We start from the raw sequence: 25,224 nt of genomic DNA on the forward strand, positions 1-25,224 counted from the left end.
TCCAGAAAAATCTCTACAAGGGTTTTCCAGAGATTTATCTACGAATTCCACCAGCAAAATCTCTAAAGTGGTTCTTCACTGGAAACCTCCGAGGGTTCTCCAGGAATTCTTCCAGAAATTGTTGCAGAAGCCCCTCAGAGATTCCTACAGGAGTTTCTCTAGAGTCCAGCGACTTATCCAAGGATTTCTTTATTGAAATCTCTACAGGGATTCCTGTAGGGATTTTTTCAGGTTTTTTTTTTTCAGGAATTTCACATAGGATTGCTTCAGAACAATCTCTAAATGATTTCCTCTAGAAATTTTTCCTGGGATGAGCTAATATACAATCAACTGTATAGTTTAATGAAATATGCTTTTCGTCTATGCTGTATTTATAATAGAAAAAAAAAACGTAAAAAAATAAGAACTGCGTAGCCAAAAAGCATATTTGATTTTCCAGGGATTTTCCAGCGATATTCCAGGAATTCCTCTAGAGATTTCCTCAAGAATCCCTCGAAAGGTTCCTGTAAGAATTTCTCCAGGAATTCTTCCAGAAATTTAACCGGGGATTCCTCAAGGGTTTACTCAAGATTTTTTTCTAGAGTTACAAAGCATTTAGCCGCATCGACCAGGAGTGGGGGTTCGATTCCCACTCAGTCCAGATAGATTTTCGACTGTGAAATTGGTCGTTGCCTGGTGTGATGCTTCCTTCAAAGGATTAATCATCCACTGGAAGCATTTACTTGTAGGCGTCTTTAAAGAAAAAGGTTTCTTCGGGGATTGCTCCAGGAATCTCTTCAAGAACTTATTTAGGTTTTTTTTTCCAAAAACTTCTTAAGGAAAGCTATTCTTAGAGGAATCTCTAAAAAATCGCAGATGAAGTCCTAGATGTATTCTTATTAATTTTGATGAAATTCCTGGATGAACCTATGGGCACAGGTAACAGATGTTTAAGTCCGATTGAAAAACTGTGTAAGACAATTAATGGTCATTTTAAGTGGCAACACAAGTAGCAACATCATGGTGGCGCTGTTATCGCTAAGTTCCCATGGCGATGTCAGTGGTGAATATGGAACATTTCAAGATTTTTATACTCACCACTGATTACAGCAATACATTGTGTGGCGGCGCTAGTGTTCTCGACTTATTTTAGTTTGAATATTTACACAAGTTTTCAGAAGATTTTTGTTCTAGCATAAACATCTGTTATCTGTGTTATGGGCATATCTCTGATGGAATTTCTAGAGGAATTCTCGATAAATTCTCCGGAGAAAGTTTTGGAGGCACAGAACGATTCTCTGGAAAAATTTTAAGAGGAATATCTGAAAAAATCTTTAGAATAATTCATGTTACGATTTTTCTGGATGAATGCCTGAGAGAATTCATAGAGAAAACGCTTGAGGAGTCCATATACGAATTCATGAAGTCATTTCTTTTAAAATCCCTAAATAAATTTCTCCAAGAGAATTTTTGGACCGATCCCGCAGGAAATCTTAGGAATAATTCATAGAAGACTCTCGAGAAGACTACCAGAAGAAAACTGGAGAAATATCTTTAGTAATCCTTGAGAAAATCGTCGTACGGTAACTTGGAGAAAGCCTTGAAGATTTCTCTGCATAAATCCCTGTAGAGATAGCATAATTTTTTTTAATAAAATAAGGGTGTGAATATTGACTAACACGGAACATTAAGTTATTAAACAAATGTTGTTAGTGATATTAATGAATAAATTGAGGAAACATGAAAACATTGTCGAATCGAACACAGCTTTGTATAAATTATTTTGAACGTCATGCGTCATGCGCATGGAAGAAGAAACGAGCTTTGCTATAAAAGCATACGGTGCCACAACCATAAACCAACGGATGGGTCGATCAGGCGCATTTTTTTTCACATTCACCCATAACCAAGCACTGAAAAGTGTTTGAACTGACTCTCTGGATGGATAGCTTTTGGATCTTGTATCCGAACATGGTTTATCCTTGAATTCACGTCCTGTAGAGCTGTTGCATTAAAGATACGTCGTTCCAGGAAAAGAAAGTCAAACATTGGAATGCCAATCCCATTAAAACCTTCCTTTTCAAAGTCCTATTCGCTCCCTCATCCTTAGAACCCACTACACACGATCATCAAGTGCCTTTAGATTTGTGAAATGCAGCTCTCTCACCGTTGGATGCTTCAGTGTCAAGATCACCGTCGTGCTTTCCGCACACAAATTGTTTTTTACTCCTCTGGAAATTCTGTTTCTTTATTTGAACTGAGAACTTATCATTATTGCTGCTAATTGCTATTGGAAAGTATCTTGCCTAACGTCTTGTTTAAATTTTTTGCACTGCTGTCTGAAGCCGATAAGAAACAATAGGTGTTGATCCGTTGAATGACATTTTTTGGATCTCAACAGTTGTCAGCTTCTATCGTTGGTTTCTCGTTACAACTATCCGTTGTTTTGTGCTATCGAAGAATAACTGATCATGAGGATCCTGATGGTGTTTGAAGTGTGATCTGTGTGAACCGAAGAACTGCCGCTGTTTCGTGCATTTTAGTGCATTTTAGTTCCCGAAAATACCTGGTAGGCTTAACAAAAGTTATAATTTGCGAGTGTAACAATAAGAGTGGAAAGTTTCAAATATAATTAGTCGCTGCACTCATTCGAACTCGAACAGCGGTTCCGACGTGTTGTAGCTATTAATCGATGCCCTTCGAACTTTGGCGTTGCACATTTCTGATAGTGGTTGTTCTTCCAGAATCGATGATTGATGGGTGAAGAAAAGTGCAATATATTCGGATGTTTTTCTTCGTTTTTGGCAGTGCAGCTGGGCCAAATGGACATCATAACAGTTGAACTGTGCAGTAAACTGCAGCTGCCTTGAATCTAGGGCTCACATTCCATCTGGGAGACTGTACAAAGTGGAAGCGTAGACAAGAACACGGCACGCGTCCCTAACGAATGCCCCTTTTGGTTAGGTTATTTTCATCCTCTTGCACTGATAATCATGTCGTCTGCATTGGTCTGTTTTTTCGTATAGGTGAACATGGCAAAGGAGAAGAGTGGAACTTTCCTAGTAAAAACATATTGGTTCATAAAAATCGGAAGATGCTGGTCTACAAGCCGTCGATGCAACAATCGCCTAAATAGAACTGAAGAATAATCGTTTAAACGGCACATAGGAAAGTTCCACCTCCCCTGCTTTGAATGTCATTTTATTTTAAGATTTGTGTGACCACGACCATTCCTCATGCACATATCTATGCTCCTTTGCCCGATATGAATAAAGTATATAATAAAGTCGTTTGGCATAATGGTCGTTTGGCATAATAGTCGTTTGGCATAATGAGTCTGAAACCAAGATTTTCTTAAGATGACGTTCGTTTTTACATTTCTTTTGAATCTTTGTGATGATATCAGACATGTTTTGGAGTCAATTGATACAAAATGACACTTTATTCAACAATCCTTTATTCTCGCATAAACTAAAGCATATTAGGAAAGTTATTGCCAATAGTATTTTATTATTTATCCAGAAATTACCCTTCTTTCAAATATTAATCCTTCTTTTGAGCTTCGCTATTGCAATATTTTTTGTGCTGAGAATTTTGCTATATTTATCATAAATTCGCCCTTCTTTCAGAAATACTTTTTTTTCTAAATATGATGTAATCATAATTATAGGTATAAAGACTGTTAATTTAAAATTTCAATAAATTTCACCTTCTTTTATACATAGGGTGTTCTTTAGAGCTATATTTTTGAGATTTTTTTGTTTCCAAATAACAAAAAGGCGGGGCAATCGGTAACATTGATCTCCTCAAGTTATTGGCAAAAAGAGAAATCGACTACTGCAGTTACTTCGATGGGCTGTGCTACTTTTTCCTGAATGTTGTTTCCCCAAACGCCAGTTCTCCGAATGCCAGTTCCCTGAATATCCCGTTTCCCGATTGTCATACTTCCCCGAAAAGTTTTTGGCACTCATAATTCTCGTAACTTTACACATTTCAGGGTAGTGAACGAACTGGCCATCTAATATGCACCCTTCTTTATTTAATTGTCGGTTCTTTCGAGTTTTACCATCCTCAGCATTTTTGAAAACATGTGTATGTCCGAGAATGACAGAATAACTCTTTCTTTTGATTGCTTTCGTTCTTTCTCGTTCATTATACACTGAGATCGGGGAACCGACAATCGGAGAAACAAAATTCAGGGAAAGGTTTATTATAATAGCACAATCACTTCGATGATTCTGAACGCAATTTTTTATTGTCTTTTCGTTTTATTATGCCGCAATAATTTTTGCCGTCCAAACTTCTAATGGTTTAATCATAAATTTTGCCTTCTTTTAAAAATAGGCTGTTCTTCACATTTATACTGCTTTAAATTTTATTATTTAGTAAAACAAAATGTTAACCATTTCTATATTTTTTCTGTTTTATCAATTTTTGCAATTTGCACTGATAATTACTATAGAACCTGCCAATGTTCAACATATTTTTCCTATCGAGAAATGCTGGAAAAAAGTATTTCTTTCACAAATTTTTCCCTCTTTCGACAATAGAGGTGTTTTTGACGTACAATTCCAAAACTAAAATTAATAGTGAATCGTCCAAAAGTTTTGCCACACATTTTTTCTTTTAAAATGTGTTGTTCATTTAAGTTATGTTGCGGGAAGATTTTTTTGCGTTAGAGCTTTAAACATTTCAAATGAAAAATAATCTGCTCTCGTATATAGGCTATTTTGGCATTATGTTGCAATATAAGTTCTTTGGAGTAGAGCTTTTAATATTTTTCAAATATTTTTTTCCATCTATTATCGAGTAATTTTCATCAAGTGTTACGTGCAATCTGGGACAGAGCTCGATCTGCAGCGAAATATTCTATGAGCGTTCCCTTTATTATTAATTGCGAACTTTCTTTGCCAATTCACTGTTTTCAAATATGTATATCGCAACAAGCTCCAAGATACTCTATGTTCTGGGATGTAGAGAAAATTTTTATTCCGAAAAGATCTTCCACTAGACCGGTCACGAGTTTATTTAGTTATGCTCTTAAATGTCACAACAATTTTTGGCTTGGAAAATCTATGAACGAGCACCACACTTGTTTAGAACCTACCAAAAATGTTTGCTATGGGCTCGGTGGGATTGATCTCAGTTAAGGCTTCAAAAATTCTGATATTCATTTTAAGTCAATCATTATGCCAAACGGCCATTATGCCAAACGACTTTATGCCAAACGGATTTATGCCAAACGAGGTACAATCGATTCTGGAAGTTGTTACACCCAACCACTGGCTGTAAGATGCTAATACAATTCTGTACAAGAATCGCACAAACAGTGTAAAATGTTGATTGTGATTATGTGTTGTCCATAGATTACGTAACGTTGTGAGGAGGGGAGGGGTAGGCTAAAACGTTATGGCTCATACAACATTTTTTTATTATTTTTTTTTTTCATTCAAAAAGCGTTACGGAGGGGAGGGAGTCACAAATTTAGATTGTGCGATATTTGCCAGAAAACCATTCGCCAGAAAGTACCATTCCCCATACAGCCATTCCATGAAAAACCGATCTAGTGGGTCTCCGAATTCCGTGAAAATTTGCTATTTTGTTCCTTATCCGAAATAAGGATACACGTATTTTTGGATTTTTTGATTAGGGTGACCATTTCCGAAATATGGTGACCAGAAAAATCGCGATTTTGCAAAATTTTTATTTAAAAAAAAAACTATAACTTTTGAACCGTTCGACCGATTTTCAATCTTTTTGGACGAAGTGAAGGCTAAAGATTTTGACTTTTCAGGAAAAATATAAAATTTCACAAAAAAATTGTGTTTTTTACATGAAAAAACTCAATAGTTTCCGTTTCTTCGTGTTTTGAAGGCCTCGGGACAAAAGGGGCTATCGCTGTTCTCATTTTTTCTTGAAAGTTCAGAAAATTTTACGTATACTGTCAAATTTTCAGCGATGTATGTTTTTTAGTTTTTGAGATATATTTTTTTGAAAATAAAAAAATCAGTCATTTATTATCGGCACACACTGTAGGTCTCAGCGCATTAGATTTGTAATGTTTAAAAAAATTATATCTTTTGAACAGCTTAATCGATTTCCAATCTTTTTGTATGGAAAGAAAGCTTAAAATTTCAACTTTTCAGACAAAATTGAAAAATCTTATAAAAATATGTTTAAACGTGAAAAAATATAAAAAAATCTAGTTTTTTTTTAGAAATTTTCATATATTTTAATGTGAAAAATTTTTTTTTTCAAAGTTTTCTATTTTTTTCTATTTTTTCTGAAAAGTTGAGACCTTAAGCTTTCATTTCATTAAAAAAGATTGGAAATCGGTTGAGCTGTTCAAAAGTTATGATTTTTTAAACATTACAAATCTAATGCGCTGAGATCTACAGTGTGTGCCGAGTGTCGTCAAAGCATTCCGAATTTGCTGTCTTTCCTTTTTGTCGATGATGGCTTTTATCGTCCTTTCCTTGTATCCTTTGATCCTTGCCGACTCGTAGATATATTCCAGTTTCTTGGTCTTTCCGTCTTCGCTGAAGGGTAGAGTCTGCATCCTGTGGATCATGTGGTGAAACGCTGCCATCTTATGCTAGAACGAATGATTCGATGTGTAAGGGATAACTCGTTGGGGGTTTGTAGGCTTCCTGTAGATTTCGAAGTTTTAAGTTGAACTTTCTTCCCTGGTGACAAGTAGATCCAAAAATGGTAGTTTTCCATCCTTCTCCTCCTCGTGGGTGAACTTGATATCCTTGTGTACGCTGTTGATGGTATCAAAAGTTTCACCCAGATCGTTCCGCTTGACAGCGCTGAAAATGTCGTCGACATATCTCCACCATTTATCCGGTAATACTCCTTGTTTCTTTAAATTTTCCTCAAAATTCGCCATGAATAGTTCGCACAAAAACGGGGAGAGAGGGTTTCCCATGGGGGCTCCTTTCGTCTGTTTGTAGAAATTTCCTGGAAATTGGAAGTAGTTCTCGTCCATGCACAATCTTGCCAACCTCATGTATGTCCTGACCTTTCCTTTCCATGCTGCATCCGTCCTTTGGGGTAATAACCAGTCCTCGAGAAGATTTAGGGAATCCTTTACTGGAACGCTGGGGAAAAGAGCTGCTACGTCGAAGGAAACTATCATCTCGTCATCCTCGATGTGTCCTGACTCTAATAGTTTCTGGGAGAACTGCTGGGTGTTTTAACTGACCTAGTGGGGAATGGATTCGGCATACTCAGGAATTCCTTGACTAACCATTTCGCCAGTTTATGAGTGGGGGATCCGTCGGCCGAGATGATTTCTCGCATTTCCTTTCCTGGTTTGTGAATCTTCGGTAGTCCTTCAATCCGTGGAAGAATGGGGTTTGACTCAGGGTTTTGTCCGTGAGCTTGATGAGTCCGGGTAGTGGGTCCACTCTCAAATGTCGGTAGGGGCCTTCGTTGATCTTTTTCGCCATTTGTTCGTCGTAATCCGTCTTGTCCATGATGACGACTGCGTTGCCTTTATCCACCTAGATGTAGAACACTGGTTTATCCTTGAGTTCTTTCACGATCCTCGTCTCGTCCTTGTCTGCCCTGCTTCGTTGTCCTGTTGTAATGGCCTTTGCTACGATGTTCCTCGTTGTGTTCTGGTCCTTTATTGGTTCGTTTTGGATGATTGCTGTTTCCATGTCTACGATGATTTTCTCCACGTCAGGCTTCGTAGTCACCGCATATCCTAACCCCTTGTTGAGGTGTGTCAATTGCTCTACTGTGAACTGCTGCGTCGAACGGTTAACTACGAAATCTTCAATGGGTTCTATAATCGGAGCAGGAACGCAATTAACTTCCGTCGTCTTAGATCGCATGGAGGCTAGTTTTTTCAGATGTAGCCTGTTCTTCCTGTCGGCTTCGCATTCTTCCGCTCGTTTAACCTTGGTCAGGAATAATGGGAATCCTTCCGGATATTCCTGAGCCAATTTTAAATGCAGAAAATAGCGCTTCGTCGTTAGCTTGTCCAGTCTCGCATAGTGGGATTTAATCGATGCCGTGATGTACTTTTTCTCTGCTGTCCTCTTAACATGTTGCGGGATATGGGGGCCCATCTTAATCCTATGGCTAAGGGGTGTTAGCTTTTCCTTCAGACATTTCTTCAAAAATGCCACGTCCTTTTGGGTGCTTACGATGGATCTCTTCAGGTCGATGAATATACTGTGCTTCGTCCGCTTGGTAGCCGTGATGATAATAAATCTTCGAGCTGTTTAGTAGAATATCTATAAGTAGATGAAAAAACCGAATTTAGTACTATGCCATTTAATTCCACTAGAGTTTGTATCTTTTGACAGAAACGCGTATTTTCCGAGTCTAGTACACGACACTGAAGACGGCCTTACAGTTGAGGTCGAAATACGCGTATCTGTCAAAGGATACAAACACTAGTGGAATTAAATGGTATAGTACTAAATTCGTTTTTTTCATCTACTTATAGGTACAGTCACCCCACGCAGTTGAATCACCCACAATTTATGAATCAGCTGACTTCAAAAGACAAAATTATTATCAAACTTGTCACAAAACATCATAGAATTATTTTTACTGATAAGAAACTATGTGTAAAAATAATTCTGTGATGTTTTATGGCATGTTTGATAATAATTTTGTCTTTTGAAATCAGCTGATTCATAAATTGTGGGTGATTCAACTGCGTGGGGTCACTGTATTCTACTAAAAAGCTCGAAGATTTATTTTTAAAAGTTTCATGTTCACCAGCGCTGCCTGGTGGCAAAGTTTTGAAACAATTGCCTCAAACAATGATAGTTCTTGAGCTGCAGGACCACTTTGCTGAAGATACCATCTTTCTAAGTGGTCAGGCTCCAGAGATATTTGCAAAACAAAACTTTCATGTTCACTAGCGCTGCCTGGTGGCGGAATTGAGAGTAAAAATTGTATTTAAATGAACTGATGAAGGTCGTCGAAAATGGAAGATTTCGTTTTCCGGGTAATGGTACATTCCGGTAAATTGCATTCCGGGTAATGGTATAGAATCACATTTTTCTGAAATCAATTGAAAGCACTTGGTCCAATTTCACTAAACACCGACAAAGTAACAGAAAAATCTCGTTGAAGTGTGATTGAAAGAATTGAGAGAATTATATTTGAAAGCGAGAATCCAGAAAATAAACAAACGAGACAAAAAAAATGCTTGGAGAAGAGTCAATCAATTTTCTTAAGGCCTTTTCAGTAAGAATTTCTTTTAAAATTATTAAGAGAATGTTTTAGGAAGTTATTGGAAGAATTTCAAAAAAGAAATCTCAAGATATTTTTGTAGACATTTCCTGAAAAGCATCTTTGAGAGATTCTGTTAGATTTTTTTTTATTCCTGTATTAAGATGAATTTTAGCACATTGAATACTGTTTGAAATTTCGATTTAAATAAGCGGCCTAAATCCTGTCCGAACCTTCAAATAATTTAGTGCAGGTTTCATATAATAAATCCGGAAGGTAGCTTTGAATAAATATCTCTGAACGGTTTCCCGAATGAATCCTTAAAGAATCCCTGAGAAATATATTCAATGAATATGTGGAAAACCTTTTTTTCTCTAAAGCATTTTATAGAAGTTTCTGGTGGAATTTATATAAAATTGAAGACAAAAACCTCTGGATGAATATATGAGGGGCCCAAATGCAAAGGGGTGTGACATTGTGGTTGGTTTAGAGTTGAGTATACTGAAAAGTTCTACGGTTTCCAAACTATTCAATGGTATTTTCAGGTGATTTTTCTATCAAGTAGAAAAAATAATATAATTCATAGGAGATTGACTTGTTTTTCTAGCTCCTATACAATTTATATGAAAAATTGCTGAAACATTTTCAAAGTCGATTTTCTCAAAACAAGGTTTTTGTCACTTACACCTCTTGGCGTCTAACACCCTTATATGAAATAATTCCTAGTCGAAAATGAAAAACATTCTTTGACAAATTTGAGAAATAAATTACACCAGCAACTTCTGTAAAAATTCTACTAAAGTTATCTATCTATATTATAAATAAAAATGGAATGGTGCTTGTATGTCACGAAATGGCTTGAGAACGAGTCAACCGACTTGTCTTATTCTTTCATAGTTAAGTTCTTCTGGTATTTTTACGTGACATTTGTTTCCCATCATCAAAGAGCCATGTGACAAAGCAAGTTTTGTCGGGTCGTCTAGTTCCCAACAAAAAAACTTAATACGATATTGAAAAAAAAATCCTGAGAGAGTCTGAAATATGCCCTTGAAGCGATTAGAGAATAAAAAAATGTAAAATTTCTATTGAAACTTAACCCGTTAACGCCCAAGGTATCTCACAATTGGAATTCAGCTCCGTTTTTGTTATTCATAGTCGTATTCCCATAAATTAAACCTTATTTCCCTAAAAAATTTAAGTCTATGGTGGGGATCCAAAAAAATTCTTGAAAGTGTGTCGTCCATATCTAGCTGTTCTATAAGTTTATTTTCGAGATTAATCAAATATATTTTTATGCAGTTCGCCTCATTACAATGTAAACAAGTAGGAAAAAATTGCTGGTGAGGGGTAATTCATAAATTACGTCACGTACAGAAGAGGAAGAAGGGGGTTACAATGAAACGTGACCACCTATATAAAAATTGGAATCCATACAAAAAGTGTGATACAGAGGAAAATTGAGGAGGATTAATATGGCAAAACTTTGCGTAACGTAATTTATGGACGTACCCTGATAAAGAAATTGCAACATAAAGAATAAAAATTTCAGAGGCGAAAGGTACATACCAGAACTAAACTAATTTAGTGACTTCAATTCAATTTTCTGCTCCACCACGTAAGTAAGATACAGACATACATACATTTCCATACATGTACATGTACAATTATGCACACTTAAACCATTTATACCAAAAACAAAATAAAATCTTACATCAAATATTTTGACTTAGAAAAAAACCTACAGATGTTTCAGAATAGTCTTCAAAAAGATTATATAAAACTTGCCAGCTGATAATGGAAACATAACTATCAAAATATTTTTTTCTGGGTCAAGTTATTAGTATACAATGTGACTCGGATCTGACAGTGATCGAAATATATATTTGGCAATATCAGAATTTCGTTATTGCTGATTAAAAGTTAGTCCTTCAGTCCAATGACAGTCAAATATTGGACTCCAACTATTAAATGCTTTACAGATGTGAATATTTGAAGCCAACATTATTCGGCTATAACGTTGAAGTTACTGCATCACTGATGCATATAGTCTTATTCACCGATAGAACCGAATCCACGCGATCCAAGATTTTTGACACTAGAGCTGGCCACAATACCTAGGGAGCATACTGAAGCGTGCCCGCTCAAATGTCACAATTCTTGGAGCGAGTGAGTTCAGCAAGGAAGGATCTTTACTGCTACCTCAACGCGTCGCTGGTTCTAAAAAGTAAACAGCCATACAAAACTACGACCAAACAATGGTGAAGGCGTAATCAATTTCTCTAAAACATTCATTTTGGGAATCAAGTAGAATTTTCTGATTAAATTGGCAACAACGCACTGCAGTAGCGCGTAATAAATAACTGCTTGCAAACAATATTTTTCAAGCGCATTTATTACCTGTAACCTGTAATTACCTGTAATTTATTACCTGTAATAATTTTTACTTTTCCACGTTTAAGTCATAAAACTGGTTCTGGACTTAGGTTGGCGGCTATCCAATTTTACTCTCATTTGACAGCCGCCCTTCACCCTTGGAGCTCAGTTCATGGATGGATAAGTCAATTTGTTGTTTTTTTCGTTCTTCACTCCCTTCAAAAGATCAAAAGATCTAAATGGTGTCAAGGTTCATCTGAAAATGTAAGGAGCATTGCATCCGAAATAAGCGATTGTTGCTCGAATCGATAGTAAATATCCATTGTTTTGATCTAGGCAGACCAATTTCTTATTGGTTGTTTCCTTGCTGTTTCGCACATTAAAGCAATTCCCAGCCAATATGTTTTTTTTGCGAAAATATCTCCTTTAGTTGATCATCGTTTTCGAAGATACCAAATTTTTCATCACTGAATTTCAATCATGAGAAAGACTTCCGAACTAAGAAGGTTTTAGGCGAATAGCTTTCTTTGGATTTAATCAGTGGACTGATATATGAGCGAATAACATGTGTGCCCTGTAGTGCCATTTAGGTGATTTCCGAAGCAATAAGTTTCCAGGCGAATATGTCTCATTCAGTTCTCCAACTTTGTCAAAAACACTAACTTTGTATCCAATCTCTAGATTGAGATAAAGGCAAATAATATGTTTGTCTACTAGCGCCACCTTGGGAGAATTTTCCAAACTACTATGTTTCTGGGCGAATAGATCCCATTTAGTTGAACACTTTTGTCGAAGATACCAATTTCGAGAGTTCGATTTTTTTCAGTCTCATCGCTGGACTGATATTAAAAAATAAAATCTTTTCCCACTAGCGCCATCTTGTGAGTGTTATAAGGTTTTATGTGACTAAGTATCATTTAGTTGTTCAACATTGTCGAAGACAACAATTTTGTATCTCATAACAGAACTAAGATGCAAGCAAATACAATATTTGCCCACTAGCGCAATCTAGTGAATGTTTTCCGAACTAATAAGTTTTCGGGCGAATAGATCTTATTCAGTTGAACACATTTGTCGAAGACACCAACGTTGTATATCATCACTGAACTGAGATATAAACAATCGAAATGTACGATCGCTAGCGCCATCTTTTGACTGTTTTCCGAACAAATAAGGTTTTAGGCGAATAGATCTCATTTAGTTGATCAACTTTATCGAAGACACCAATTTTGTATCTCATAACTGGACTAAGATATAAGCAAATAAAGTTTTGGCTCACTAGCTCCATCTTAAGAGTGTTTTCCGAATTTATAAAGTTCTATGCGAATAGGTATTATTTAGTTGTTCAACTTTGTAGAAGACACCATTTTTGTATCTCATAATTGGGCTAAGATATAAGCAAATAAAGTTTTGGCTCACTAGCGCCATCTTAAGAGTGTTTTCCGAACAAATAAGGTTTTAGGCGAATAGTTCTCATTTAGTTGATCAACTTTATCGAAGACACCAATTTTTTATCTCATAACTGGACTAAGATATAAGCAAATAAAGTTTTGGCTCACTAGCGCCATCTTGGGAGTGTATTTGTACGCTGGAAAGTTGTTTCATATGTTGCTTATATATGCGACATTTGTTGGCGTCTGTGCGCCACCTGGTGAATTAATTCTGTATTAAAATAGTTACCAAGTGGAAGTCAGCAGTCCTGTGATCAACTTTGCAGAAGACACTTTTCTCCTAAACCTCTTTATTTTCAAGATATTTGCACCACAAGTACTGTCCTATTTATAGGACGCTGGGCGTTCGGGGCTTCTGTCCTATTTTTAGGGCGCTGGGCGGATATGGGTTAAGAAATTCCTAAAGCATCTTTTGAAAAATTTTTGATTTTTTTAAGAAATACTTTTTTTTAACCAATGCCGATAAAATCATAATTCCACAATTATTAGTTTTAGATGATCTTGTTATCTATTCATAATAAATATTATCATTTTCGTAGCGCGCACAAATCAATTTGAAAATATGATTACGAATTTTGAATTACATTCTGATGATGTGCATATTTTAATATCGAAGTCGAATCAAGTACCATGCCCACACAGTTACGGATCACTTTGGCGTTCAACATCGAATAACTCGCTCAAAACATAAACTTTGACGTAAAACATGTTTTTCCTATGTTATACTATTTGTCTTCTACCATTTGTAATGTTAAGCACAACTTTCAACCGCTAAATAACGGTGTATTTGACAAACGTTTAGTTGGTACCACACAGCTATCATTTTATGGTCGTTTTCTATAAGAAGTGCCGTCAGCATTCATAAGCTCCCACAGGTGGTAAAATTCAAATGTTATAGCATAAAACATGCTTGTTTGCTTCGATTCAGTATGAATTCATCATTGGAAAACATTTTTCTTGATTGTTGATTCTAAACATCGAATATTAGCACTTCTAACTAGTGATCCATAATATGAGCCAGAAAATGATTGTTTACCACGGTTATGGATCACTTCCAAAGAATGTAGATTTCTGCCATTTTAAGCATTGGATTCGACATTTTCAGACAAAAGCACTAAGGACAAAACTAATAAAACATCAAGGCTTGTAAATTACAATTTTTTAGCAGACAAAAATGGGTGGAAAACTTGGTTTGAAGTGAAAACAGTTCATGTCTCAGTTACTACAATGCAGTATCACAAAAAAGGAATTTTATTTATTTATTGGAAGGCAACTATGCTGACCATTAGAAGGAATTTTACCCTTGTTTCATGCTCTAACACTGCTATTTTTTGCAATAATATGTGACACATTGTTACCCTTCGCCAATTCATGCAATACAGATGTATTGAGTAGAAAATCTCTTGATTTTGCGCACTGATTCGTAATATGTCACAATTTGATCCATAATATGAAAATTGATCCATAATATGGTTTTCAGAAACCGATACATGCAATCTCATGTAAATATTACACTCAAAACAGTTAACTAACCGAAGTTCCAATTTGAAACGATTCAGTTCGTGTTTTTAAATTACAATTTTACGTTTTCCATGTCGTTTTATTGAATTTTATAGGTTGGGGTCATGGTACACGAAACTGAAGCCGGCCTTACAGTTGAGGTTGAATAACGCATATCTGTCAAAAGAATAGAAATATTAGTAGTAGAACGCTAGTGGCGCTGTTGTCACAAAACTGATTTAACTAATTATTACTTTTAATCGCTACTTTTCATTAATTGATCGATCCCACGCAATAGAGAATGTTTTGTTTTGGCCTTTGACACTTTGAAGCCCGGTACTCACGCTGTCACATCGCAGCAAACTAGATGTTGGTCACGCGAACAGCACCGACATTAGCATTCTTAGGTTAATGCTTCTACTGTCAAAAGATGTAGTGGAACTAAATTGTTTAGTGTTGAATATAATTGGCATTTACTTATAGCTATTCCACTTAATAGCTTTAAGATTTATTATCAAAATGATCATTATTACAAGATGGCCTGCAAACCGGACACAATAATCAAATGTATCGAATTCCCTAAATTTGTACTGCATGGGATGTTTCTACACCCGAAATAGTAATTCATTACCAATTCAAAGCATTTGCAACATTTACAGTTGCATTGCATCCATGAAAAATTAAAAATTTCGAATATATTATCAAGATATCAATATTAACATATCAAGTTTAACGACTCATACAAAATATTGAGAGTTTCTGTACAAAAGCGTAACGGAGGGGAGAAGAGGTCAAAAATGGCGTTACCTAATAAATAGATGCAGTCTAATACTCAGGCTACAAAACAGGGATACGAACAGCAAAGAACTTCATGGAACGGAGCTGTAACTTCTTAATGTTGGTGACAATACATTACTGCGAGGTTCATGAAATCATATTCTAGCTGCAGAATGGGCCAGACTGTATCGCACGTTTATTTTCTCCAATATACGGGGTGAGCGGGAGTCTTATGATTAATGCATTGAGCATTGGTGACATAATTTGTGTTTTATTCCACGATAATAAGATCTTCAATAGTAATCTACCAGTCATAATATCTAAATATTTCGCAAATATATTTTAAATTTTGCACCTGAAAACATAAAGTAATTGATCATGCCAACAGTAGACTGTATTTATTGATATAGAATTTCATGGACTCAGCGGAGCCAGACTAATGAAAACATGTCGAATCTTATCAGTTCAAAACTCCTCTCAATTTAAAACGTTTTCCTCGAGCATCACCTTTTCGGATGATTTAAAAAACGAAAAAAAAAAAAGAATTAGTGCAGTGCTTTACTAACACGGTCCGACGCTTTATCAGCGCCCCAATAGCTAACATCCCACACCGCACTAATCGTACAGCGGTAGCTCAAGTTCCGTCTTTCCAGCCGTCGAACGACTTGTTTACACTTTGTACTGAACCCACTCTCATAATCAAAAACGACCGGCTTCGTTATCGCATTGGCTCGAGAGGGCATCCCTCCTCCGCATTTGAATAGAAGAGAGAGCACAAGGCTCATCGGTAGTCTACGGATGATCGCTCTACCGTTCAGAATCGCCGGTAGCAAAGTACAGCTTCGACTCCGGCAACTCACTTTCGATAGCGACGAGGACGGGTTAAATCCATCACGAGTTGACGGGGTGATTAATTGATTCTCAATCCGTGCATGTCTGCTCATTTCAGATTGAACCGCCGTTGATAGAGAACGCGCCAAAGATGAGCAATCGTCAGTTACCGTCTAATGATGAGATGGTAAGAATGTGGAGACTTTGTACTGGCTTCTTGATAACTCACGAATCCGTTTCATTTTACAGGAGATAGCCGAAGCTAAGAATCCACTTATCGACCTGTTGTACGACTATACGGCCCAGGCCATGACGACCCGGGTCGGTAACTACGTATATCACCGATTCGACACCTGTTTGTCGGTCGTAGAGAAAACGGCCAAATGGAGTTTACCGCAGTCGCCACCTCCGAGCGAGGAAGATACGAGCAAAGTTAACATCTCTCCGCCTCCTTTGATTCGACCGCTGCCTTGGATAATGTTCCTACCGGCATTGATTGCTTTGAGGTTGATTCGCGCTTCCCTGTCGTTGGTGGCATTGATGATCGGCAAGCAACCTGTTTACCCAGAAAACATGGTTGCGTTCCTGCAATCGCGTCGCCGCAAGCTACGAGCGCTGAAATACCGCGGCCAGAAGATACAGCGCATGAGACGAGCCGAAAAGGAGTCGGAGGGAAAGCCAGAAGCCCTAGTAGCTAAATCCTGGCTCGAGAAGATCACCTTACCACTCCGCTACATGATTTGCCTGAGGGCCGTCCGTCCCGGAAGCTCGGTACAGGGTCACCAGTTCTCTCAGAATTACGGAGTGAAGATTCAACTGATTGTTTTACAGATCCACCAGAAGGAGCATCACCATCATCACCATCACCGGCAGGGACAGTCACGTGATTCGAACAACGAGGCGGCGAACAAAGATGGAGCGAAACCACGTGATGAGTCGGCACGCCGCAGGAAACGCAACGCGCACGAACGAGATGCCGATGATAGCGAGAGTTCGGTCGACGCCACTGTTCAGGAACTGCTGGAGAAGTATGCCGACGAGGAAGGAGATTCCAGCTTTCACGTGAGTATTGAGATACGCTTGAACCTATTTGAATGATCGTTTCGTTTTACAACCACCTTCGTTACCATTACCGACGGTTTTAATACATAATTAATATCGTCCAATGTCATCAAATTGGACGGCCATGATGGTCCGCAAAGATGTAATGAAATTTTAAGATCTTCTCAAGCTGCCATAAATGATACATATTTCTGTGTTTAAATAGCAACACTTTTCCATTAGTACATAACAAATTTGAACCACAATAAGATAGTAAACTTAAGCGTTCAATGATGACGAAGTGGATAACAGCTACCTGTCAAAGTCGTTCGAAATACAAAACAACTTGTTTGATAAATGGCAACATTATTCGTAAAGGTATAAGTTCACCACAGTCTGATTGTCACAGTTGCCAGAGGGATTTATCAGAAAGGAGCTCCAATCGTTTTCTCTAGCTAGGCTGCATGTCTGGGCGACATTTCAAAAAAATCGTAGGGCCCGTTTTGAAGTAACGCCCTTTTAATTGTATATGTCCAAAAAATCAAAGGAAGTATATAGGTATTTAAGATGAAATGTTCCATCAATGTTTTATTCGAAGTTTGATTACTTGATTATTTGTAACTTCTGAGCGAAGTTTTGAATGAGAAGATTGACGAAATTTGAAGTTACGCCCTTTTGAAGGTATAACCATTGAAAAACTAATTTCAAATTGATTAACTAGGCATTTTAATACAGTTAAGCATGTTCAAACACATTTCACTTACATGCCATAAATAACTTTCACAATTAACTGAATTTGCATAGGCTCAAGCGCTACAATACATTACGGAGCCGTTTTTGTATTATTATTGTTAATCATAAAATTTTGATACAGCCTAACTAGCTTCCCCTCGGTTGTTCCGGCAAACTTTGTACTGCCCCAGAACTTAAACCTCAATTACAGACTAATGTACTATTGGCCAAACTATGGCACTCTAGACCATTGTCAATATTCCTGTGATCATGTATAGCATACATTACTATACTTAGATTTTTCACAAATTTACTACTTTACTTACGGCCGTTCTTTTCCATCACACAAACACGTAAGAGCCTTGGATGAATACGATAGTGAAAGAATTGTATAAATCCGTCAATCCATTCTCAACTCGAAAAAAGGAACCTTCAATACTTGAAATACGCTTAAGAAAAGCAAGATATATCCGTTATTATTAAGTTTTATTGAATCATAGCACTTGCCATAATCGCTAATTCCATTTGCTCGAATTCCATCACTCCGAACGCACCAGTACGTCGAATGCTATTGCCCCGAAAATATAATTACTTTGAATGACATTTCCCCGCGATAATGGAATTCGGATAACGCTATTTTATGAACTGAAACTCGAGGTGCTGGTCTTCAGGTTTATAGCATTCGTGCTAATCGGGGTTCAAAAGTGTAATTTTAAAAGATATATGAAATTTGTTTCATAGATTCTGTGTAGCATCCAGTTTTTATTACCAGAGAATCATAAATTGTTTTGTGGCCCTGTTAGTTACCTGCTGCTCTGCCTACCATAACTTGGTTTGAATACTACAAAAAATTGCCCCAAACTTTTCCTGTGAAGTTAAAACCTCAGCTTTAACCAGTGAGGGTAAGCGAAAAAAAACATGCTTTGGGAGCTACACAAAATTTTCCAAGCTGACGAAGACAAATATTTGAAATTAAGCTTTGTAAGTACTATTATTTTACAATTTTGAATTTAATTAAACAAAACAATGTCGGATGATCAAAATTATCCCTCATTGTTTAGTTGTGTTATGCTGTTTGGTGGCAAGTTGTGTTATACTGTTAGGTGGCATGACGTTTGTGTAGAAGACTGCGAATCACAAAGCAAAAAGCATACTTTTTTCTCACCTTAAATCACTAAAGTCCGATGTATCGCTAGTTAAAAACGTCGCGAATGATTATCCAGTTGTTGTGCACCATTTACATTAAAACTTGAACTATAATCGCTGGATTAATTATTTTCATCCAAGTGAAACCACCGAAGATCGTACATACACCATTTTTCGAGCAGTTAACGTGCTGTGAGATAGTTTGCCGCACGTTATCCGTGAGGCGACCATGAAGTCCGAGGAAGATTTGAGCACCATGAGACTATGTAGCAACTCTGTGTCGCAACAACGGAACACCACGGCTTCTGATATGAGTGTTGCTGATTTAACGAAGCTAGTCAAATCTCAGTTTGTATCGTATCAGCGAACTACGAAGGAAGACATACTAAAAATGGGAGATCAACTTTCGTCGCAGATCTCTCAACTACGCTCTGATCTCACTTCAGACATGCAAAAGTTACGGGAGGATACCAACAAAACTGTCGGTGAGCTTGTATCGTCTGTTGAGCGTACGAAAGTTGAAGCCACTCACGCTGTAGATCGATCAATGAAGCGAAATGATCTCATCATTAGCGGAGTCCCGTACACGTCTGGAGAAAATCTACGCAGCTACATCGATGCTTGGTGTCGTTCTGACGAGATCAACGAATGCTTCTCAAAAAACTTGTCATCACCTAACGAAACTTTTCAATATACCAGTAGTTCATCTTGGGGTTCGTTACATTGCAATGAAATCAGTAATGTTGATGTTATAAATGCACTGTATGAAATTAAATCCAACGCTATTGGTCTCGACAGTATTCCACTGAAATTTATAAAAATTATATCTCCTATGATTGTAAACCAAATTGTCCACTTATTCAATGCTATAATTAAAACATGTTATTTTCCATCAGCATGAAAAAAAAGCTAAAATTATTCCTGTTTAATCTTGTCAACAATAAAACTCCAGGTTATTTATACGACAAATTGTCTGCTTTTCGAGGAAGTCGATCAAGCAAATTTGCAATTCAACGTCATCGCACTGCCAAGTATGGTGGAACATTTTTCGTGAGAGGTGTTGCCTTCTGGAATTCACTCCCTTATGTTCTCACTATTATTCAATCTAGAGGACTGGCAAGCTTTAGAAGGAAGATTTTTGAGCATTTTAATCGTAGTAGTAATTAGTTTTTAATTGTCTGTTTATACTTAAATACCCAATTCAATCCAGTTTCAAATCAAACTAAACGTCAATTCCACCATGATAAATCATGTAACATGAAAGATGTGTGTCTTAAGTTATGAATTTCAATAAATAATAATAATAATAATAATAAAAACTTAACCAAATATGACAGATTGCTACCTATAACAGTCAACTCAAGCCTGAAAGTACACTTTGACGTATACTTGTATTTTTATGTACAACGTGTACAACACGAACAGACTCATACTCCAAACACTCGGTTTTTGTGTGGTGATTTGGTTGAAATGTTTTGCTGAAATATGTCACCAAATAACAAGAAAATGGCAATCAATTACAATTCAATTTTAACATCTCCAATATAATTTATACCGCGGGAGTAGTTATGACTCTCTAGTTTGAGACCAGTAGAACAAGCTCAGATAAATTTGTTTGTGAAATTATTCATTTGAATACGATTCATTCGTGCTGTTCGGAATTTGAAGCAAGGTGTTCGGAATATGAGACAGAATGATCACAGTGTTCGGTATTTGAATCAAAATGTTGTTCCATACTTTTATGTAAAAACAATATTAAAACTAATAAAATCAAAATTATTATTGGTACACCCAACAACTAACAGTTGGACTTTGCGAAGAAATTACAATTTACACAAATATTAGCCAATTTATGCCAATCAGATGCATTTGAAGTCCTGTTGGCCTTAAGTGTTCGAAATATGAGTCAAAACGGTACATGGGCTCACCAAACTATCGAGAATGTTGTGATGATGATGATGATGATGATTATTTAGCCACCATCAGCGCAAGGATTACCTATGGCTGCAGAATCATACCGGTATGGAATGATCTACCTGATGGTTTGTTGTAGCAGGGCTAGTTAATATCTTTGAAGACCTTTGGAAGACAACACTAAGGCTGTTTTCTCATGACAAAAGGCTGGCGACCCCACGCACTTTCATCCAGTCAACAGTTCAATTAACTCCCTTAGGCTACCCCTCCCCAATACCCAATATATAGTAATATATCATATATAGTGTTATTAAAGTATCTTACCTATTTGTACCCATGTTCGTTAGCTTCGTATTTAAACTATCGAGAATGTTGTGCATCAAAAACTAAGTTGGTTACATTATGAATTTGACAACATTGCTCTTAAAAAGCATTAAAAGTGCAATGTATCAAATCAAATGCGGGATAGAGAACTTGAATGTTCGTTAGATTCCGAGAGGAAAGCATAGAACCTTCCTGGAGTTTAATAAAAGAAAATTATGTGCAGTGTTGCCGCACAATTAAAATGAGGTATTCTATTTATTTCTGATCAGTTGAACAATATTTAGCGTTAATGTTGTTCAAACATTCAGTAAATGTCCTAAAATTTATTAACTTACCATATTTTGCAAAACGCTTAGCTTTCGATGGATTGTATTAAGTGTAAAAATGCAAAAAAACGATGATTCACAAAGCCTAGTTTATTTCAGTTGCATAAATTTTAACGTTAAGTTCATGTTATATCTGGCAACCTAGAAAGGCAGAAAAATCCTAAAGCTGTAAGTACCACAAGGCGGAAAAAAAGTAATAAAAAACAAAAGTCGGACTACTAACGTGGAACATCCTGGAAATAAAGGAGATACAATATTAAATTTCAATAGAATAAAATGGTAGATGTAAAGAGGTTACAGAAAAGTTTAAATTCAACTCAGACCTCACTTACGACCCTACAGAAATCTTACATACGTCTCTGAAAAGTACTGTAAAGGTACCTGGATTTTGGCCTCCTAAGATTTAATTCGAAATCAATACTTTAATTCTTGGGCTTCATAAGTTGGTAATCCTCCTTCTATTACCAATTTATGAAGCCCAAGATAATAGTAACAAGGGATGCATGGTGGATTTCAAAGCGATTATTTTCAGATACACATAATAAGGTGAGGAACGAGGTTACAATGCTTATAGAGAAGCTTATAATCAATCCCAAACTTCACAACCCTATTAGAATCCATGGGGTCTATGGGGGCCTGGGTCAGATCTCGTGAACACATTTCGTAATGCCATAGACTAGCATCTGGAACTTAAAATTTGAACACAATGTTCAATCTAAATATATAGCAACGTGAACCTTTCTTACTAGTTGAAAGCAGACTTGATAATAATCCTCAGCATCATAATTGTTCGGTGAAATACTATAGAGCAGCGTGCTGCCTTTGCCTCTTTGCGAGGAAGTGAAAAATATATTAAGCAGAGAGGTATCGAAAAATGAGAGAGGAAGATCCCTCACAAATACAACAGAGTAAAATTCCATCAAAAAAGCGTACCATCACAACTCTCCGAAGCCTGTCTTGTTCGGGCGAGACACTCAAGAGTTATTTTCAAGCGTGAGTGAAGGTGAGCATAGCAACAAGAGAGAGAGAGAAAAAAACCCTCGCATTTCTTTGCACTCTCACTCGAACTGCTTGAGGATCTGTGTTGAGCATGTTGAGTTCAATTTTTACTCCTCAGATAAAAGTCGGAATCCCCTCATTTTTGCATCGCAGAGGAGTCTCTGTCAAACCCACTACCCTCAGCTTGGTTTTGTTGAATAGCTGCGCGTTTATCGTTACGGCTTTGAGGGCACCTACCCAGTACTACATGGGATATACAAATAGTGAGTCGGTCTTCTCACCGATTACTATATATAATTGTATTCAAGGCTTGGACAACTTTACCCCGAATAATCCGTTTCTACGGGCAGTCAATTTCCAGGAAAGTTTCTAAAATTATCTTTACTTCAAACGTTTTGCGACAGCAAATGAATGAGTAGTTTCTTTATTTGGCCGAGAATTTTTGCAAGATATACAGTTAACTCTCCCTTACTCGATATTCCGTATCTCGATATCGAGTTAGAGAACCATAGTAAAAGTTGGTTTTCATGGCTAACTCGATGGTCCCTTGGATCGCAGTTGCACTGGTTTTGTGTTCTGTAACTCGATACCTCCCTAACTCGATGGTCCCTTCAATATCGAGTAAGAGAGAGTTGACTGTAATATCCAAGGCAATCTTTACCATCAAAGTTTTGAAGACGACATGTTTAGGAATTTTCCCATTTGCAATTGAAACCCAATCTTACTAGTTTTCATTATTCGTGTATCTTTTTAATTTTTACCTCTTTTTGGAGTCTGGGTCGTTGGAGTGCTGGCGTAATAATAATAAAATAATATTTTGTTGACTAAGTTTAAGCCTTTAGTTGATACGCTTAGCTATTCTTCCTAATATTTGATCCCTGTTGCCAGTTACAGTACCGGGCAGAACCCATTAACCGTTTTTCCATACAATGTGGTCAAGTCTGGAGGCTTGGATTTTGGCTTCTAGTGCTCCGATGATTCTGATTTTTTTTTCAAAGTAGCTTGAAAATAACTTTGAATTTTATTAGCAGAAAATTCATAGCCTTTCATAAATAGACGTTTTTGTTATCGCCAATATCCAATTTTGACAAACAATGATAAGATGCTGAATTAGAAATAATCCTTAAATAAAAATGCCTAGTGCAATATGCCCTTCCACAAAATTGATCAATCTGATGATACTCTTAAGTTTGTAAAATAACATTTTTCTATAAACTAATTGTTTTGAAAATGTTTTTTTTTGTAGTTTTTCACAATGAAAAATTCTTAATAGCGCTTGTGCTTCGAATTTTGTAATACAGGTATGTTCCGTTATTATCAACACGATCGGTAATTCACCGTGACAAAAACGGAATAATTTTCTTAGACAAATTATTTTACAAATTTGAAAAAAAATTGCGGTTTCGTCAGGATAATACACGTTTTCATTATATAAATGCACAGTATTGATGTTTAGGAGTTTTGATAAGCATTTAGGTTGTTCATTCATATAGGTACGCAATAAAAGTTGAGTACAGACTCCAATCAGTCAATATGATTCTGTGATAAATCATTGATTGTTTTAGTTTTCTTGGTCAGAATTTGAATAAATGGAATATGGAATTACAAAACGATACTCACATAAATGTGCTTTGCATCATCAGATTGGTAGTATTTGTAAAAACAACTACAAGGAAGTGGATCAAGCTGAACATTATTATTTTTCAGAAAGATTGCACAAAAACAACTTTATTTTCTTCTCTTTATCCTAATCCTTCTGATTCTTCTTTTTTCCATGGCATCACACCTCAACTGAGAAAGAGCCAAAGTCACATTTTTGGATTTTTTTGCCACCCACTATTGGCGATTAAGGTGAAACAGTTTGGAATCATCTTCTAAGATTGCACTGCAACTTCAAAGGCACAAATCTCGCGAAGAACACATCCAATTACAGTGAACTTTTTATTTTGACTTTGTGCACTAGCAGAAAGCTTAAAATAAGAAGATCAGAAACGTTTGCCAACTATTTCTCCAGTTTAGTGCCTTTGAAAACGTGAGTAGGGGCACAAGTCGGCCATTGTGACGGCCATCTTTGGATTCCGAGATGTTTCACCTTAAATGTGGGTTAAATTTTTTTGCAAACTCAAATGAATATTTACGCTTTCCTGTGCTTTGAATTGCCAAAAACCAATCAGTAAAATGATTGTAGTCTCCCGGTAGTCAGAGATAATGAAAATTACATTATATGTGATAATATTTTATGACTTGAATCAAGATGATTAAACGTAGTGGAACTGACTGTATTCAATGCTGGTTTCTTCATTTTCCTCGCCGACATCGGAGACCGTGATTTGAACAACTTTCGCAAATTCAAATCCCATATATGTGAACACATTTCACTGTTTTTATAAATACCGAGCAAAATTATAACAAATTTACCACTAGTTATAGTATTGGCTAGCGGAACGGTTTAGCCACCATCATCCGAGAGCAGCAAAATTCTGATAAGAACGAGCGAAACTAAACGCGGTCACGCGGTTTTTTTGCTCCCTTTATCTTTGTCGTACAAAGTAATCAGTAACTCGTCAAACACAGATTCTGTTTAAATCGATGATTCACAATCAATTTACTCACAACGTTTTAGTACTAGT

General features: G+C 36.7%; 1 protein-coding gene across 3 annotated transcripts in view; it reads left to right on the plus strand.

Annotated features, from left to right (window-relative positions):
* The first annotated feature begins 2,158 nt into the window (after positions 1 to 2,158).
* LOC5568474 (RNA polymerase II degradation factor 1) overlaps positions 2,159 to 25,224 on the plus strand; it is a 30,144-nt gene continuing 7,078 nt past the window's right edge. The window contains exons 1-4 of one of the 3 annotated variants that reach the window (XM_001652257.2): positions 2,159 to 2,548; positions 16,231 to 16,299; positions 16,362 to 16,883; positions 16,944 to 17,174. In XM_001652257.2, the coding sequence (XP_001652307.1) occupies positions 16,264 to 16,299; positions 16,362 to 16,883; positions 16,944 to 17,174 (789 nt within the window). In that variant the 5' untranslated portion in view covers positions 2,159 to 2,548; positions 16,231 to 16,263. Of the gene's footprint in view, positions 2,549 to 2,911; positions 2,939 to 16,230; positions 16,300 to 16,361; positions 16,884 to 16,943; positions 17,175 to 25,224 lie in introns of those variants that run through there. The other 2 variants (XM_021840298.1, XM_021840297.1) reach the window with 2 other exon arrangements.

The sequence above is a fragment of the Aedes aegypti genome, chromosome 2, assembly GCF_002204515.2.
Source record: "Aedes aegypti strain LVP_AGWG chromosome 2, AaegL5.0 Primary Assembly, whole genome shotgun sequence".
NCBI lineage: Eukaryota > Metazoa > Arthropoda > Insecta > Diptera > Culicidae > Aedes > Aedes aegypti.